General features: G+C 41.9%; 1 protein-coding gene across 1 annotated transcript in view; it reads right to left on the reverse strand.

Moving 5' to 3' along the window:
* LOC148454019 (uncharacterized) overlaps window positions 1-18787 on the reverse strand; it is a 36281-nt gene extending 17494 nt beyond the window's left edge. The window contains 5 exon segments of the mRNA XM_088461347.1: window positions 6629-7486; window positions 7580-7774; window positions 10228-10777; window positions 16392-16430; window positions 18764-18787. Of these exon segments, the coding sequence (XP_088317473.1) occupies window positions 6629-7486; window positions 7580-7774; window positions 10228-10777; window positions 16392-16430; window positions 18764-18787 (1666 nt within the window).
* Window positions 18788-19008: the final 221 nt, after the last annotated feature.

Raw genomic sequence — 19008 nt, forward strand, 5'->3', positions numbered from 1 at the left:
AGCTGCAGAATAGATACATCATACATATGAGGAGTATAATAAAAGATACATTGTAAACACCACAGAGTGTATATGAGCTGCAGAATAGATACAGTATACATATGAGTATAATAAATGATACATTGTAGACACCATGGAGTGTATATGAGCTGCAGAATAGATACATCATACATGTGAGTATAATAAATTATACAGTGTAGACACCACAGAGTGTATTTGAGCTGCAGAATAGATACAGTATACCTATGAGGAGTATAATAAATTATACATTGTAGTAACCACGGAGTGTATATGAGCTGCAGAATAGATACAGTATACATATGAGTATAATAAATGATACATTGTAGTAACCAGAGTGTATATGAGCTGCAGAATAGATACAGTATAAATATGAGGAGTATAATAAATGATACATTGTAGTAACCACGGAGTGCATATGATCTGCAGTATAGATACGGTATACATAATGGAGTATAATAATATATACATTGTAGTCACCACAGAGTGTATATGAGCTGCAGAATAGATACAGTATACATATGAGTATAATAATTGATACATTGTAGTAACCACGGAGTGTATATGAGCTGTAGAATAGATACAGTATACATATGAGGAATATAATAAATGATACATTGTAGTAACCACGGAGTGTATATGACCTGCAGAATAAAAGCAGTATACATGTGAGTATAATAAATGATACAGTGTAGACACCACGGAGTGTATATGAGCTGCAGAATAGATACAGTATACATATGAGGAGTATAATAAATGATACATTGTAATAACCATGGAGTGTATATGAGCTGCAGAATAGATACAGTATACATATGAGGAATATAATAAATGATACATTGTAGTAACCACGGAGTGTATATGAGCTGCAGAATAGATACAGTATACCTATGAGGAGTATAATAAATGATACATTGTAGACACCACAGTGTATATGAGCTGCAGAATAGATACAGTAAACCTATGAGTATAATAAATGATACATTGTAGTAACCACGGAGAGTATATGAGCTGCAGAATAGATACAGTATACATATGAGGAGTATAATAAATGATACATTGTAGTAACCACAGAGTGTATATGAGCTGCAGAATAGATACAGTATACATATGAGGAGTATAATAAATGATACATTGTAGTAACCACAGACCACAGAGTGTATATGAGCTGCAGAATAGATACAGCAACTATATGAGGATTATAATAAGAGATACATTGTAGAAAACACTATTCTCTGGCTAATTTGTCAGTACTGTAAAAGGAATCAGATGATATTCTCTATGAAAGATCATAGTGGATGAAGGAGAGAGATGTTTTGGGATCACCAATGAATGTGATATAGACATAAAAGTACAGAGAATAAAACGCTGATCAATATTGAGGGATTTGGAATAAATAATTTATTATCACACTATATAACTATATAACGATATACAACAAGTGAGAAAGACACGTATATATACACATAAATATGAGCAATTAATGGTAGGGCCGTAGGGCTCAGTATTTCCTTATTACACACGCTTCATTCTATAATAATAACTCACTGACTGTATATAAACTATACACGTTACAGCTAACAATAAGTTATATATTATACATGTGCACCAATGATAGACAACCTCTTCTAGTTCTTCCTTGGTGTTAGCAGAACAAGGCAGAGACCCTCCTGATGAGTAGGGGAGACCAATGGGAGAGGCAGAGAGAGGAGGTTACAGAGAGTAGATAGGAGAAATGAGGTGATTGGGGAATGTCAGTAGAGATACTGATATCACCCATGATGATGGTGGAGATGTCTGAGGATAGGAAGTGAGGGAGCCAGGCAGAAATATGTTCTAGAGATTGTTGGGGTGGCCCAGGTGGGTGATAAACAGTAACACACAGAGAGAAAGGGGTGACAGTCCTGATAGAATGTACAAATTATGTAAATGTGAGTGATGGTACCTGTGGGAGAACTGTGTATGTGATAGATTGGGACAGTAATAATCCTACCCCACCTCCTTTACTATTACCAGGCCTGGAGGTGTGTGTGACGTGTAGTCACCGTGTGACAGTGCTGCAGGGGAGGGAGTGTCTGATTGTGTGACAGTGCTGCAGGGGAGGGAGTGTCTGATTGTGTGACAGTGCTGCAGGGGAGGGAGTGTCTGATTGTGTGACAGTGCTGCAGGGGAGGGAGCGTCTGATTGTGTGACAGTGCTGCAGGGGAGGGAGTGTCTGATTGTGTGAGCCATGTTTCTGTTATCGCCAGAAGGTTGAGGTTAAGAGTCATGGATGGATGTAAATTTGTTACAAACAGAGCAGCATGCCATAAGGCACATTATAGTAACTGGGAGGGTGATGGGAGAAACATGATGTTTATGAAGTTAGCTGGATTTATATTCTGTTTTGAGTGGGGCCTGGATTTGGTGATATGTAACTAGCTACTAGAAGTAGGATAGAGATAATTATAGTTGTAGGAGGTGTATGAAAGATTTTTATGGTGACAGGTTAAGGATGTTTGTCAGTGTATATAGATAACAAAAAAGCTCATATGTATATATAAGAGAGGCATAAAGTAATGAGGAGGCAACGCAGTGACGGATGTAATAGCCTCAGAGAATATACCATGGAGTGATATAGTAAAAAGCTCATGTGTGTATATAAGAGGGGAGTAGAGTAATGAGGTGGCAATGTGTACACAGGGGTGAGATACAGGGAGAGTGACGGATGTAATAGCCTTAGAGAAGATACCATGGAGTGATATAGGAAAAAGCTCATGTGTGTATATAAGAGGGGAGTAGATTAATGAGGAGGCAATGTGTACAGAGGGGTGAGATACAGGGAGAGTGACAGATGTAATAGCCTTAGAGAAGATACCATGGAGTGATATAGGAAAAGCTCATGTGTATATATAAGAGGGGAGTAGAGTAATGAGGAGGCAATGTGTACAGAGGGGTGACATACAGGGAGAGTGATGGGTGTAATAGCCTTAGAGAAGATATCATGGAGTGATATAGGAAAAATCTCATGTGTGTATATAAGAGGGGATTAGAGAAATGAGGCGGCAATGTGTACAGAGGGGTGAGATACAGGGAGAGTGATGGATGTAATAGCCTTAGAGAAGATACCATGCAGTGAAATAAGAAAATAGCTCATGTATGTATATAAGAGGGGAGTAGAGTAATGAGGTGGCAATGTGTACAGAGGGGTGACATACAGGGAGAGTGATGGATGTAATAGCCTTAGAGAAGATACCATGGAGTGATATAGGAAAAAGCCCATGTGTGTATATAAGAGGGGAGTAGAGTAATGAGGAGGCAATGTGTACAGAGGGGTGACATACACGGAGAATGACGGATGTAATAGCCTTAGAGAAGATACCATGGAGTGATATAGGAAAAAGCTTGTGTGTATATAAGAGGGGAGTAGAGTAATGAGGAGGCAATGTGTACAGAGGGGTGATATACAGGGAGAGTGACAGATGTAATAGCCTTAGAGAAGATACCATGGAGTGATATAGGAAAAGCTCATGTGTGTATATAAGAGGGGAGTAGAGTAATGAGGTGGCAATGTGTACAGAGGGGTGACATACAGGGAGAGTGACGGATGTAATAACCTTAGAGAAGATACCATGGAGTGATATAGGAAAAAAGCTCATGTATGTATATAAGAGGGGAGTAGAGTAATGAGGAGGCAATGTGTACAGAGGGGTGACATACAGGGAGAGTGATGGGTGTAATAGCCTTAGAGAAGATATCATGGAGTGATATAGGAAAAAGCTCATGTATGTATATAAGAGGGGATTAGAGAAATGAGGAGGCAATGTGTACAGAGGGGTGAGATACAGGGAGAGTGACAGATGTAATAGCCTTAGAGAAGATACCATGGAGTGATATAGGAAAAGCTCATGTGTGTATATAAGAGGGGAGTAGATTAATGAGGTGGCAATGTGTACAGAGGGGTGACATACAGGGAGAGTGATGGATGTAATAGCCTTAGAGAAGATACCATGGAGTGATATAGGAAAAAAGCTCATGTATGTATATAAGAGGGGAGTAGAGTAATGAGGAGGCAATGTGTACAGAGGGGTGACATACAGGGAGAGTGATGGGTGTAATAGCCTTAGAGAAGATATCATGGAGTGATATAGGAAAATGCTCATGTATGTATATAAGAGGGGATTAGAGAAATGAGGAGGCAATGTGTACAGAGGGGTGAGATAAAGGGAGAGTGACAGATGTAATAGCCTTAGAGAAGATACCATGGAGTGATATAGGAAAAGCTCATGTGTGTATATAAGAGGGGAGTAGATTAATGAGGTGGCAATGTGTACAGAGTGGTGACATACAGGGAGAGTGACGGATGTAATAGCCTTAGAGAAGATACCATGGAGTGATATAGGAAAAAGCCCATGTGTGTTTATAAGAGGGGAATAGAGTAATGAGGAGGCAATGTGTACAGAGGGATGAGATACAGGGAGAGTGATGGATGTAATAGCCTTAGAGAAGATACCATGGAGTGATATAGGAAAAGCTCATGTGTGTATATAAGAGGGGAGGAGAGTAATGAGGAGGCAATGTGTACAGAGGGGTGACATACAGGGAGAGTGATGGATGTAATAGCCTTAGAGAAGATACCGTGGAGTGATATAGGAAAAAGCTCATGTGTGTATATAAGAGGGGAGTAGAGTAATGAGGAGACAATGTGCACAGAGGGGTGAGATACAGGGAGAGTGACGGATGTAATTGCCTTAGAGAAGATACCATGGAGTGATATAGGAAAAAACTTGTGTGTGTATATAAGAGAGGAGTAGAGTAATGAGGAGACAATGTGTACAGATGGGTGAGATACAGGGAGAGTGATGGATGTAATAGCCTTAGAGAAGATACCATGGAGTGATATAGGAAAAAGCTCATGTGTGTATATAAGAGGGGAGTAGAGTAATGAGGAGGCAATGTGTACAGAGGGGTGAGATACAGGGAGAGTGATGGATGTAATAGCCTTAGAGAAGATACCATGGAGTGATATAGGAAACAGCTCATGTGTGTATATAAGAGGGGAGTAGAGTAATGAGGAGACAATGTGTACAGAGGGGTGATATACAGGGAGAGTGACGGATGTAATAGCCTTAGAGAAGATACCTTGGAGTGATATAGGAAAAAGATCATGTGTGTATATAAGAGAGGAGTAGAGTAATGAGGAGACAATGTGTACAGAGGGGTGATATACAGGGAGAGTGACGGATGTAATCGCCTTAGAGAAGATACCATGGAGTGATATAGGAAAAAGATCATGTGTGTATATAAGAGGGGAGTAGAGCAATGAGGAGGCAATGTGTACAGAGGGGTGACATACAGGGAGAGTGACGGATGTAATAGCGTTAGAGAAGATACCATGGAGTGATATTAGAACAATCAATTTTTAAAACATTTTGATTTTGGATTAAAAGGTGAAATTTGTAGGACAGTACATAAACAAATATCAGGTTTGAATATGAAGTTACCTGGTTACAGATGGTGATCAATGTTTGTTACACTGTTTTTATTTTAACTTGTTTAGAAAACCCACTTAGTTATTGCACACTTTGTGTATTACCACAGTTAGTTGCCCCCTCAGCTATCTGCCCCCTAAGACTGAATGGTAAGATATAGTCTGGCTGATAAGACACAGGCCTACATCTGAGCCTATTGGTCAGTGGAATGAAATGCAGAGTGATGAGAGGACATACATAGCACTATGTGTGTGTGAGTATATAACAGGCAGTGTGCTACTATAATCTATGCTTCACTGATCCCCATCACACACAGGTAATGACAATTACAGCAACTCATTACATCACATACGTATAACATCAGATGGAAGATGTGATGTTCTCCACGATGGACTGACATTGGGAATTTGTCACCACATGGATCTCTTGGGTAAAGTTCAAGAAGATTGAGGATTACTTGCTTTTGATTAGCAACACAAAATACACCTTTCCCTCCCTGTTCCCTTTCGTTGTCCATGACTGTGTAATATATACTTTCCTTTTATTAAGGTAGATTGTTGTGTGAAAAATGTACCAATGTTTGTTCACTGATGGCGCTGTGTATTGTCCATTCTACTATTACTGATACTCAAAATGGAATCAGTATGTAATATCACCGGCCGCATGTTTCTAATCCCGACAGCAGCAGCCTGGCAGGGTTGAAAATCCCGATTGTTCATTAAAGGTAAGTATCGCTAACCTAACCCCCCCTAAGGTGTGCCTAACCCTAACCTCTCCCCCAAGTGCCTAACCCTAACCTCCCCTTCCCCACAGCTGAAGCCTACGTCTCCCAGGGGGGGTGCCTAACCCTAAGTCCCCCCCAGGAGCCCCTAACCTAACCCTCTCCCCCCCGCAACTGTCCGCGCTTGGCGCAATTTTGATCGGTATGCCAGGCGTCGGGCTTTCGGCATAGGTAAAATGACAGGCGTTGGGATTTTGACGCCTGTCATTAGACCCTTGCTGGGATTAGACATTCGGGTTGCCGACAGTCGGCATTTAGACCATCGGCATCCCGGCTGCATACCCTCAAAACATAATAGATTAAGCAATTCAAATGTTTAAAATATTTTGGCTAAAGTACTGTGTTTTATGTCTATTACCTCTTTTTTTATGTATTATTTGATGTGTAACAAGATTTGATTTCTGTGTAAAACATTTCCCACACTCAGAGCATGAAAATGGTTTCTCACCTGTGTGACGTTTCTGATGTTTAATAAGAACTGATTTTCTGGTAAAACATTTCCCACACTCAGAGCAAGAAAATGGTTTCTCACCTGTGTGATTTCTCTGATGTATAACAAGTTCTGATTTCTGTGTAAAACATTTCCCACACTCAGAGCATGGAAATGGTTTCTCACCTGTGTGATTTCTCTGATGTATAACAAGTTCTGATTTCTGTGTAAAACATTTCCCACACTCAGAGCATGGAAATGGTTTCTCATCTGTGTGATTTCTCTGATGTCTTATAAGATTTGATTTATTTGTAAAACATTTCCCACAGTCAGAGCACGGAAATGGTTTCTCACTTGTGTGACGTCTCTGATGTGTAAGTAGACTTGATTTTCTTGTAAAACATTTTCCACACTCAGAGCATGAAATTGGTTTCTCACCTGTGTGACTTCTCTGATGCATAACAAGAATTGATTTTCTGGTAAAACATTTCGCACACTCAGAGCATGTAAATGGTTTCTCACCTCTGTGAATTCTTTGATGTATAACAAGATCTGACTTCTGTGTAAAACATTTCCCACACTCAGAGCATGGAAACGGTTTCTCACCTGTGTGACATCTTTGATGTCTAACAAGATATGTTTTGTCTTTGAAACACTTCCCACAATCAGAGCATGGAAATGGTTTCTCACCTGTGTGATGTCTCTGATGTGTAACAAGAGCTGATTTATAGGTGAATCATTTTTCACACTCAGAGCATGTATGGGGTTTTGCACTGGTCTTCATTGGTTGATCATTAATGACGTATGTCTTCTGTTGGGCACCTATAGAACAGGAAAATATTGTATCTACTGCAGGAGCTGTAATAGGTGTACCACTATCTGAGGTATCAGGAGAACATTCCCCATAATCAGAGGGATCAGATGACACATGTGCACTGTGAGGTGCTGGATGTATAATTGTGGTTTTAGGGTTTTGTCCTAGAGAATCTCGGATGATGTTGTGATCTTCTATGTCACCAACTGTAGATAAGATGAGATGTCCCTCTGAGATTTTCCTTCTGTTACATACATCTGCTGGGAATAAAATAAATATATGATAAAAGTAATGTTTCCCTGTACCAGGGATAGTTTTCCCAATAGAGATTACGGTGACAGGTCCCCAAATTAGCAACAAATGGGGAAGTTCCGTTGTGTCATGGTACAATGTATAACGGTCACTTATTATGTTATAATTATCACAGGGTTTACATGTTTATTCTAATACAAAACATAAAGACAATTGTTGTCGGCATTGGCGCCATCACTACAAACCTGGGTGCATCTAGCAATCCAAGCACAAGGACGTAAGCAAAACATTTAAGCTTACAGCCCAGTATCAAGGTTCCTGCAAGTATCTATATTGTATATACATCACACACCATTATACTGCTGGTAACATGTGCTCACCTCCCAGATCCAGAGGCTAACGCCTAAACAAGCATAGGCTAGTGAGACACACCCAAAACGGTATCATATTGGCTTGATTGACAGCATTCAGGACTTTAGGTGCAATTTTGAAACAAAAGAAATAGGCCAGCGCTGGCTGTTACCCATACGTTACATGGTACCAGTCACATGGCAATAGGTTTTTGTTTCACAATTATCTTCTGTAGCTGGGAGGTGAGGAAGATTGTAACTACAAGTTAGTGGTGTATGAAGGATCATTCACAGAGTAGGAACTTGCAGAATAGTAGGAACTCCTGATGCTGGGCTGCAAGCTTAAATGTTTTAAGCAAACTATGAACAAATCCCTATACCGTCCTTTGCTGGATACACACAGATAGTTGGCGGAGGTGACAAGCCCCAAAGTGCCAGATGTCCTTGTTCCTCCAGGTGATCGTAGAATTATTTTGGGCTTACTTTAACACTCATAGGGATTGTTACTGTCAGCAACCACCTGTTACTGACTTCTGGGTGGTGTTGGCTAATTGCCACTGATCTCTCACTGTGGACCAGTCTGCACAGGGCAGCTGGCAGAGAGCTTGGAGACACTGGACTCAACCAGAACAGCTGGAAGTAGTGTTTGGTACTACTCTGGTAGTAACAGGATACGAGCAGATGCAGGTGTCTAAGGCAATTGGGTATTTATTGCTCATAGAATTTGTCTTTACAAAGACAGTTACCCCAAACATACAGTGTATTACACAGGTTCTCTCCTGTCAGATAGTCAGAGGGTATACACCTTACAGAGCCACATCAGTTCTTTACATACAGAAAATGTATATAACACAGCGGGGATCCAGCCCAAACCTCTCTACATAAATTATCGCATCAGGAAACCAAAATTAAATATAATTAAAATTTCACAATAACAGGATAATTACATTCCTCCTGTGATAACCCTGACACTTATTACACAGATTATTTACTCATCATGAAGAAAACTAAATTACTGTGACTTGTTACATGACTGGTCTCCTTAGTACGGAAGGCATGAATAGGAAACTCCAATATGCAAAAGGCAAAGGCGTCACCGGGGCAAATGGACAATATGAGTAATCCAGGCACAGACATGTTTGTTTTAATAATTTACTTGCGCTGGAGATAACTTTGAGCCATCACAGGAGAATATCTCATATACTATAGATATAATGTGTTCTGACATACTAGACCAGGCCTGGCCATCATGTAGCTCTCCAGCTGCTGTGAAACTATAAGTCCCAGCATGACCTGCCGCAGCTTGGCTATTAGGAAATGCTAAAACTGTGGCAGGGCATGTCGGGATGTGTAGTTATACAACAGCTGGAGGGCCACAGGTTGGCCAGGCCTGTACTAGACCATGAAAGCTGAAGGCACGTGAACAAGACACTGCTGCCTCCAGGCTTACAGGAAAGATGCGCAATGTCCATGGGATGTACGGAGAGAGAAGCTGGAAATGCGCAGAGGTCGCCATTTTGGGGAATATTTACATGAATATTTGTTTTCATTGCAAATTTCCATTATAAAAAAGCAGGCGAGTAGTGTGGGCGGAAATTATTTCATCCCAAAAGACGTGTTCCCCGCCCTCATGGTGATCCCTTCAGTCTACTAGTCCTTCTTATTAGGAAGTGAGCACAATATTCATCATATTATTCTATGTAGTATTAGTAGGGCAGGCCAAGCTTTGGCTGAGCGTGTAGAATAAGGGATTGTTGTAGCAGGCTGTAGCAGGGTACAGTTGCACCTTGTGCTGACCCCACCCATTGAGCATGCAACGTCATTACATTACATGGAAGAGGCGTGACCCACTACTTCAGTAAGTGCGACGAAATGCTGCATATACTGGCCAGGATGCTTATCTGGAGTGTACACAGGATGCTCCCCGGGTACTCCACAGCAATCCTGGCTGCAGGCATACTGCTAGCCAGGAGCAAGGGCCGGTTAAAGGTGCTGCCCACAGAGCCTCTGCAACCTGTGCGACAGCACCGGTTGCCCATAGCTAGTTACAGCCCTGTGATGTAGTGCAAGGAGTATTTGACTCTTTTCTGTAACAAGTCTTTATTACTCACCTGTGCTGATATCTGTAGGGTTTTCCTCCTCCTTACACTGCTGATCACCCCTCACATACATCTCTTCTTCTCCCTCTATATCTTCTGCCTTCATATCAGTCACATATGTCTCTTCTCCTCCCTCTATATCTTCTGCCTTAATATCAGTCACATACGTCTGTTCTCCTCCCTCTGTATCTTCTGCCTCAATATCAGTCACATACATCTCTTCTTCTCTCTCTACATCTTCTGCCTTTATATCAGTCACATACGTCTCTTCTTCGCCCTTTATATCTTCTGGCTTCATATCAGTAACAGACGTCTCTTCTTCTCCCTCTGTATCTTCTGCCTTATTATCAGTCACATATGTCTCTTCTTCTCCCTCTGTATCTTCTGCCTTAATATCAGTCACATACGTCTCTTCTCCCTCTATATCTTCTGCCTTTATATCAGTCACATACATCTCTTCTTCGCCCTTTATATCTTCTGGCTTCATATCAGTAACATACGTCTCAACTTCTCCCTCTATATCTTCTGCCTTATTATCAGTCACATATGTCTCTTCTTCTCCCTCTATATTAGTCGTAACATCAACCTAAAAAATTACTAAACACAAAAAAATACATCCTTCTAGAAAGAAAACCCACTGTGGAAGCAACAAACTTGTGGTGAAACACATCCTACACCATTATTTATAAATATTTTTATTAATTAGAAATGTATGGACATATATATATATATATATATATATATGTATATATATATATATACACATACATACATACATATATATATATGTTCAATCCGAGCAGGCACACAACCATACTAATTCACATTCGACTGGTGCAGACGCAGAGTCCATTTGTAAAGTAAAAATGCACACTCACCTGCTCCTTCCAGAGAAGATTCCAGGACTTGCACTCCACCACAAAAAAAAAACAGGTCTAATCCAATATAAAGGTTACATAATACAGACCAATTCAGAGGCCCAAAATTGGTCTGTATTATGTAACCTTTATGTTGGATTAAACCTGTTTTTTTTTGTGGTGGAGTGCAAGTCCAGGAATCTTCTCTGGAAGGAGGGGGTGAGTGTGCATATATATATTATATATATATAAATAATATATATATGTTAAATAAACATGCCCCTGATAGTGTAATATTATTAAAGTGGCAACCGGCGCTCAAATCAAATGTGCGTACCAAAAGGAAAAACTTTATAGCTTATTTGAATTCCAAATTGCAAAGTTCACACAGAATGGGATGGACTCAGGATGTCATCAGCTGGATCACCTTAAAAGAGCTAATTCAAGCCCATAAGGGAGAGGGATAATATAGTGCAGTATTTCCTTCATATATATTGTAGCAAATATAAGGCTGCGTACCAAATAATGCTATATTTATAGCCTGCTTGTGTGTACTCATCATATACATTCCTGTGGAGTACTAAAAAGGGATACTAGGAGATTTTTGGAAAGACATTACTACAGGCTATAAATATAGCATTATTTGGTACGCAGCCTTTATTATATTTGCACAATATATATGTAGAAAATACTACACTATATTATCCCTCTCCCTTATGGGCTTGAATTAACTCTTTTAAGGTGATCCAACTGATGACATCCTGAGTCCATCCCATTCAGTGTGAACTTTGCAATTTGGAATTCAGATAAGCTTTAAAGTGTTTTCTTTTGGTACGCACATTTGATTTGAGCACTGGTTGCAACTTTAATAATATTACACTATCAGGCGCATGTCTTATTAACCGCTTTCCAGAACGGCCTTCTCCGTCTGCCAAACAGGGTCTAAAGAAGACTGCGGCCACCTTTCATTTTAAGGATCACTGACTTTTGTGCTATTTGACCACTTTACTGCACTTTATGTATACACTTATTTTTTATATAATGTTTAACAATTAATTTGCTCTGGGGGAATTTGTGATCGTTCACTGTCCTTACATACACCTTCACCTATATATATATATATATATATATATATACACACATATATATATACATATATATATATATAAATATATATATATATATATATATATAATTAATAACATTTTTCCAAAAGACTTAGAGTCCCCTGACACAAGTGTGGAAAGAGGATACCACCCAATTCATATAACACATGCACTAAAAGAAACAATATTCTTGAATAAAACTACGGAAGGAGGGTATGTCCGTATCATGGTTTGGAGGACACAGTTACCAGATACAGCTGAGACTATCAGTTACCCCTTTTCTGCGAGTGGAGGATCCCTGACACTGCACATACCTGGGGAGGGGGGAGAAGAGTGGTGCATTTAAGTGAGTAGAGGAATACAACTGAAAACCTCTCCAGAAATATGTCATTGGGTGACAGTCCCATGTACAATGCAGGAAGGAGGTGGACAAGTCCCTGAGTATGAGAGATATACTGCCAGCTGCTGCTGAACTAACAATGTGCTGCACTACAATTACTAAGCAGGCGTTTTCCTGCTGCTGAACTAACAATGTGCTGTGCTACAATTACTAAGCAGGCATTTTCCTGCTGCTGAACTAACAATGTGCTGTGCTACAATTACTAAGCAGGCGTTTTCCTGCTGCTGAACTAACAATGTGCTGTGCTACAATTACTAAGCAGGCGTTTTCCTGCTGCTGAACTAACAATGTGCTGTGCTACAGTACTAAGCAGGCGTTTTCCTGCTGCTGATTGAGGTGTGTGAGCAGAAGTAACATTTCTTGTGCTACTGAGCGATTGTCAGCATCAGCTGGAGATAATTCAGCCACTTTTATGTTAGGCATTGCTATAGTGAAGTCCTACTAATTAGCTAATCTATATGTCTAATTATTGTAACAATATAGAATGTGTTTTTACTAATGAAGGTTTTGGGCTTTTATCAAAGGTGCAATTATGTGTTTTGTTGTGATTATGTATGTTTTCCCCTTGTTAATGAATAAATCCTATAACTGACCAGCGCCTCATTCTTGCTCTTTTCCTATGTATAATAGTATGTGCGTCTGGGCCCAGCAGCTGTGACGTGGAAATGTCTAATTCCCGGTGCTGAGGAAAGTTCAACGATGTGCTGGGACGTATTTAAGCAGCATCGGAGTACTTCTGGTGGCTGCGGAGCTTCAAGGTCGCAGGGCTGGCATACAGTGTATGCTAGGGACAGGGAGGGCAGCTAGCAGCACCACCCAGCAGTAAGGGGGATAAAGTCCCAATGACATGTGCCAAGATTAGTTTACATACCATGGCTAAGAAACAAGTTGCTATAAAATGTTTATATTTATTAAACAGTAAAAATGTGTTTTAACACAGTGCTGTAGAGCACTGCATCTAGGAACATCACAGTGCTGTAGAGCACTGCATCTAGGAACATCACAGTGCTGTAGAGCACGGCATCTAGGAACATTACAGTGCTGTGGGGCACTGCATCTAGGAACATTACACTGCTGTAGGGTACTGCATCTAGGAACATTACAGTGCTGTAGGGTACTGCATCTAGGAACATCACAGGGCTGTAGGGTACTGCATCTAGGAACATCACAATGCTGTAGTGCACTGCAACTAGGAACATCACAGTGCTGTAGGGCATGGCATCTAGGAACATCACAGTACTGTAGAGCCCTGCATCTATGAACATCACAGTGCTGTAGTGCACTGCATCTAGGAACATCACAATGCTGTAGTGCACTGCAACTAGGAACATCACAGTGCTGTGGGGCACTGCATCTAGGAACATCACAGTGCTGTGGGGCACTGCATCTAGGAACATTACAATGCTGTGGGGCACTGCATCTAGGAACATCACAGTGCTGTAGTGCACTGCATCTAGGAACATCACAGTGCTGTAGGGCACTGCATCTAGGAACATCACAGGGCTGTAGGGTACTGCATCTAGGAACATCACAGGGCTGTAGGGCACTGCATCTAGGAACATCACAGTGCTGTAGGGTACTGCAAATAAAGGAACATCACAGGGCTGCAGGCACTGCATCTAGGAACATCACAGTGCTGTGGGGCACTGCATCTAGGAACATTACAATGCTGTGGGGCACTGCATCTAGGAACATCACAGTGCTGTAGGGCACTGCATTTAGGAACATCACAGTGTCGTAGGACACTGCATCTAGGAACATCACGGTGCTGTGGGGCACTGCATCTAGGAACATCATATGGCTGTAGGGCACTGCATCTAGGAACATCACAGTGCTGTGGGGCACTGCATCTAGGAACATCACAGTGCTGTGGGGCACTGCATCTAGGAACATCACAGTGCTGTGGGGCACGGCATCTAGGAACATTACAGTGCTGTGGGGCACTGCATCTAGGAACATTACAGTGCTGTAGGGTACTGCATCTAGGAACATTACAGTGCTGTAGGGTACTGCATCTAGGAACATCACAGGGCTGTAGGGTATTGCATCTAGGAACATCACAATGCTGTAGTGCACTGCAACTAGGAACATCACAGTGCTGTAGGGCATGGCATCTAGGAACATCACAGTACTGTAGTGCCCTGCATCTAGGAACATCACAGTGCTGTAGTGCACTGCATCTAGGAACATCACAATGCCGTAGTGCACTGCAACTAGGAACATCACAGTGCCGCAGGGCACGGCATCTAGAAACATCACAGTGCCGCAGGGCACGGCATCTAGGAACATCACAGTGCTGTGGGGCACTGCATCTAGGAACATTACAATGCTGTGGGGCACTGCATCTAGGAACATCACAGTGCTGTAGTGCACTGCATCTAGGAACATCACAGTGCTGTAGGGCACTGCATCTAGGAACATCACAGGGCTGTAGGGCACTGCATCTAGGAACATCACAGTGCTGTAGGGTACTGCAAATAAAGGAACATCACAGGGCTGCAGGGCACTGCATCTAGGAACATTACAGTGCTGTAGGGCACTGCATCTAGGAACATTACAATGCTGTGGGGCACTGCATTTAGGAACATCACAGTGTCGTAGGGCACTGCATCTAGGAACATTACAGTGCCGTGGGGCACTGCATCTAGGAACATTACAGTGCCATGGGGCACTGCATCTAGGAACATCACAGGGCTGTAGGGCACTGCATCTAGGAACATCACAGGGCTGTAGAGCACTGCATCTAGGAACATCACAGGGCTGCAGTGTCTGCATCACAGTGCGCCGGATGCCGGTTTGTACTTACCAGATCGGCGGCTCCCTGGTACCGTCTTGTCTGTTTTGACCCGGCTCGTCGACTACGCTAAAGTCTCCTGCAGACCGACCAAAGTTCACCAGCACCTGTATAAGGAAACCTAACCTGAGGGCCGCGACCTGTGTGTCGGACGCAGCCAAGCACATACCTTCTTTCGAGGGTCCCTGGTGAACAGCACATTAGACTCCATGCCTCAGGTATAGGTCAAGCCAATTCGCTGAATATGGGTCGCATCCACAATCCGTCCGAGAGTTGTGACAGTCTGGGTGAGAAAAGCCGGGTGCACACAGAGTGTATATTTAAAATGCTTTAAAGGGGGGGCATGGTCTGACTGGCTTCCTGGGCAGCAGCACTTTCCCGGAGCTCCCGATTTATGCACCTTTAATGGCAATATAACCCCATCTATTACCTCCCTGACGGCTTGTCCTCCCTTCCTGGTGTGTCTGCAGTCCCCCTGGTCTGATTCCTGAACGCTAAAGCGGCTCCATGGCACCCAGTGAATTGCGGCCTAGTGAGCCTCCACAAGTCGCGGCCTAAATTTTGGAGCTTCGCTGGCGGGCTGCATGATGTCATCGTCGCGGCCACCGCTGCACTCCCCACACAGCCCTGCCTCTGCCCCTAGTCTTCCTAGTGTTTCTCTCCTGGTTTACCCAAGTGTGCCTGGGGATCGACGGGAGCCACCATTTTAAGACACAGTCTGCTCTCCACAGTGTGCCTGGGGATCGACGGGAGCCACCATTTTAAGACACAGTCTGCTCTCCACAGTGTGCCTGGACGCTGTTTCCTGAGCATCTACCACCTCCTTCCTGTTGTTATATGGCTCTCATGTCTCCACTCTGTTTATTTAACTGTTTATTTCCCATTTGCCTTCCTGTGAGGCTGTAATCCCCTGCATCTCCATGCTGTTCCAGTGATACTTTTCTACCCTCCCCCATGAGACCTCCGCAGCTTCTGCTTCCCTTATGGGACATTCCCCCATGTGGTGATTATATAATTACCCTTCTGTCCTTACTCCTGTCTGTTACGTATACTTTATCCTCTCCATATTATGTTCCCTGTATGTCACATTCTCCCATGTGGTGATTATATAATAATTAGCCTTCTGTCCTTACTCCTGTCTGTTACGTATACTTTATCCTCTCCATCCATATTATATTCCATGTATGTCACATTCCCCCATGTGGTGACTATATAATAATTACCCTTCTGTCCTTACTCCTGTCTGTTATGTATACTTTATCTTCTCCATATTATATTCCCTGTAAGTCACATTCTCCCACGTGGTGATTATATAATAATGACCCTTCTGTTCTTACTCCTGTCTGTTATGTATACTTTATCCTCTCCATATTATATTCCATGTATGTCACATTCTCCCATGTGGTGATTATATAATGATTACCCCTCTGTCCTTACTCCTGTCTGTTATGTATACTTTATCCTCTCTATATTATATTCCCTGTATGTCACATTCTCCCACGTGGTGATAATATAATAATTACCCTTCTTTCCTTACTCCTGTCTGTTATGTATACTTTATCCTCTCCATATTATATTCCCTGTATGTCACATTCCCCCATGTGGTGATTATATAATAATTACCCTCCTGTCTGTTATGTATACTTTATCTTCTCCATATTATATTCCATGTATGTCACATTCCCCCATGTGGTGATAATATAATAATGACCCTTCTGTCCTTACTCCTGTCTGTTATGTATACTTTATCCTCTCCGTATTATATTCCATGTATGTCACATTCCCCCATGTGGTGATTATATAATAATTACCCTTCTGTCCTTACTCCTGTCTGTTATGTATACTTTATCCTCTCCATATTATATTCCATGTTTGTCACATTCCCCCATGTGGTGACTATATAATAATGACCCTTCTGTCCTTACTCCTGTCTGTTATGTATACTTTATCCTCTCCATATTATGTTCCATGTATGTCACATTCCCCCATGTGGTGATTATATAATAATTATCCTTCTGTCCTTACTCCTGTCTGTTATGTATACTTTATCATTTCCATATTATATTCCATGTATGTCACATTCCCCCATGTGGTGATTATATAATAATGACCCTTCTGTCCTTACTCCTGTGTGTTATGTATACTTTATCCTCTCCATATTATATTCCCTGTATGTCACATTCCCCCATGTGGTGATTATATAATAATGACCCTTCTGTCCTTACTCCTGTCTGTTATGTATACTTTATCTCTCCATATTATATTCCATGTATGTCACATTCCCCCATGTGGTGATTATATAATAATTACCCTTCTGTCCTTACTCCTGTCTGGTATGTATACTTTATCCTCTCCATATTATATTCCATGTATGTCACATTCCCCCATGTGGTGATTATATAATAATGACCCTTCTGTCCTTACTCCTTTCTGTTACGTATACTTTATCCTCTCCATATTATATTCCATGTATGTCACATTCCCCCATGTGGTGATTATATAATAATGACCCTTCTGTCCTTACTCCTGTCTGTTATGTATATTTTATCCTCTCCATATTATATTCCATGTATGTCACATTCCCCCATGTGGTGATTATATAATAATGACCCTTCTGTCCTTACTCCTGTCTGTTATGTAACTGATTCTCCTTCCAGTCTCTCTCCTGTCTCTTCCTTTCCAATCCCATCTATTCTCTCCCCTAACACTTGTCCCAGGACCGTAAATAGGGTAGAGCGACCAGTGCCATGACACAGGGCACCGCAGGGCAGGGGGCGCTGTTTGGGCCTGTCAATTTTCCTGTTTATTATCATTCTCACTTGTAATTTCCTCCTCTATTACACCCAGCACCTCCTGGCCTCCCCTATCTCTTCCCTGGCCCTTCCCCATGAGGCCATGGCTCTTTTTTACAGGTGCACAATCTTATGTCCATATTTAAAAAAGTCTAGTTACTGCCCTGACTTGTCCTATATGACCTATATGACTATTTACTAAGCAGTGTTAGGAGGCAGAGTGAAATGTGATAAGAAAGTGATAAGGTGCCAGCCAATCAGCTCCCAACTGTCATCTCACAGGCTGTGTTTGAAAAATGACAGTTGGGAGCTGATTGGCTGGCACCTTATCACTTTCTTATCACTTTTCACTCTGTCTCCAAACACTGCTTAGTAAATCTAGGGTAATAATACAGGGACATGACTATGGAGGTGAGGGTTTCTGGGAGCGTAGCAATGACATCTCTTATATCTATAGTAATAATACAGGGACATGACTAAGTAGTTGGGGGGATCTGGGACTGTATGCAGTGATATTTGGTGTCTTCCCCAATAAACAGGGTTACACAGTAGTGAAGAAGACATCCGGTGAGTGTGAGACACCCCCTTGTATCAGGTACACTGAGCAGGATCCTGCGCCCCATCACAGTGCCTCCACCTTACTCACTGATTCATAAGAGACCCAATGACCAGAAGATCCTGGAATTCACCAAAAAGAACATTCACCTGCTGACTGGAGAGGTGACTGCTGGGAATTGGACATTATACAGTAACACCAGGGGAGGTGTCTGGGTGATGACTGGAGAGGTGACCGCTGGGAATGGGACATTATACAGTAACACCAGGGGATGTGTCAGGGTGATGA

This window comes from Taudactylus pleione, unplaced genomic scaffold (assembly GCF_031769625.1).
Source record: "Taudactylus pleione unplaced genomic scaffold, aTauple2 ptg001040l, whole genome shotgun sequence".
Taxonomy (NCBI): domain Eukaryota; kingdom Metazoa; phylum Chordata; class Amphibia; order Anura; family Myobatrachidae; genus Taudactylus; species Taudactylus pleione.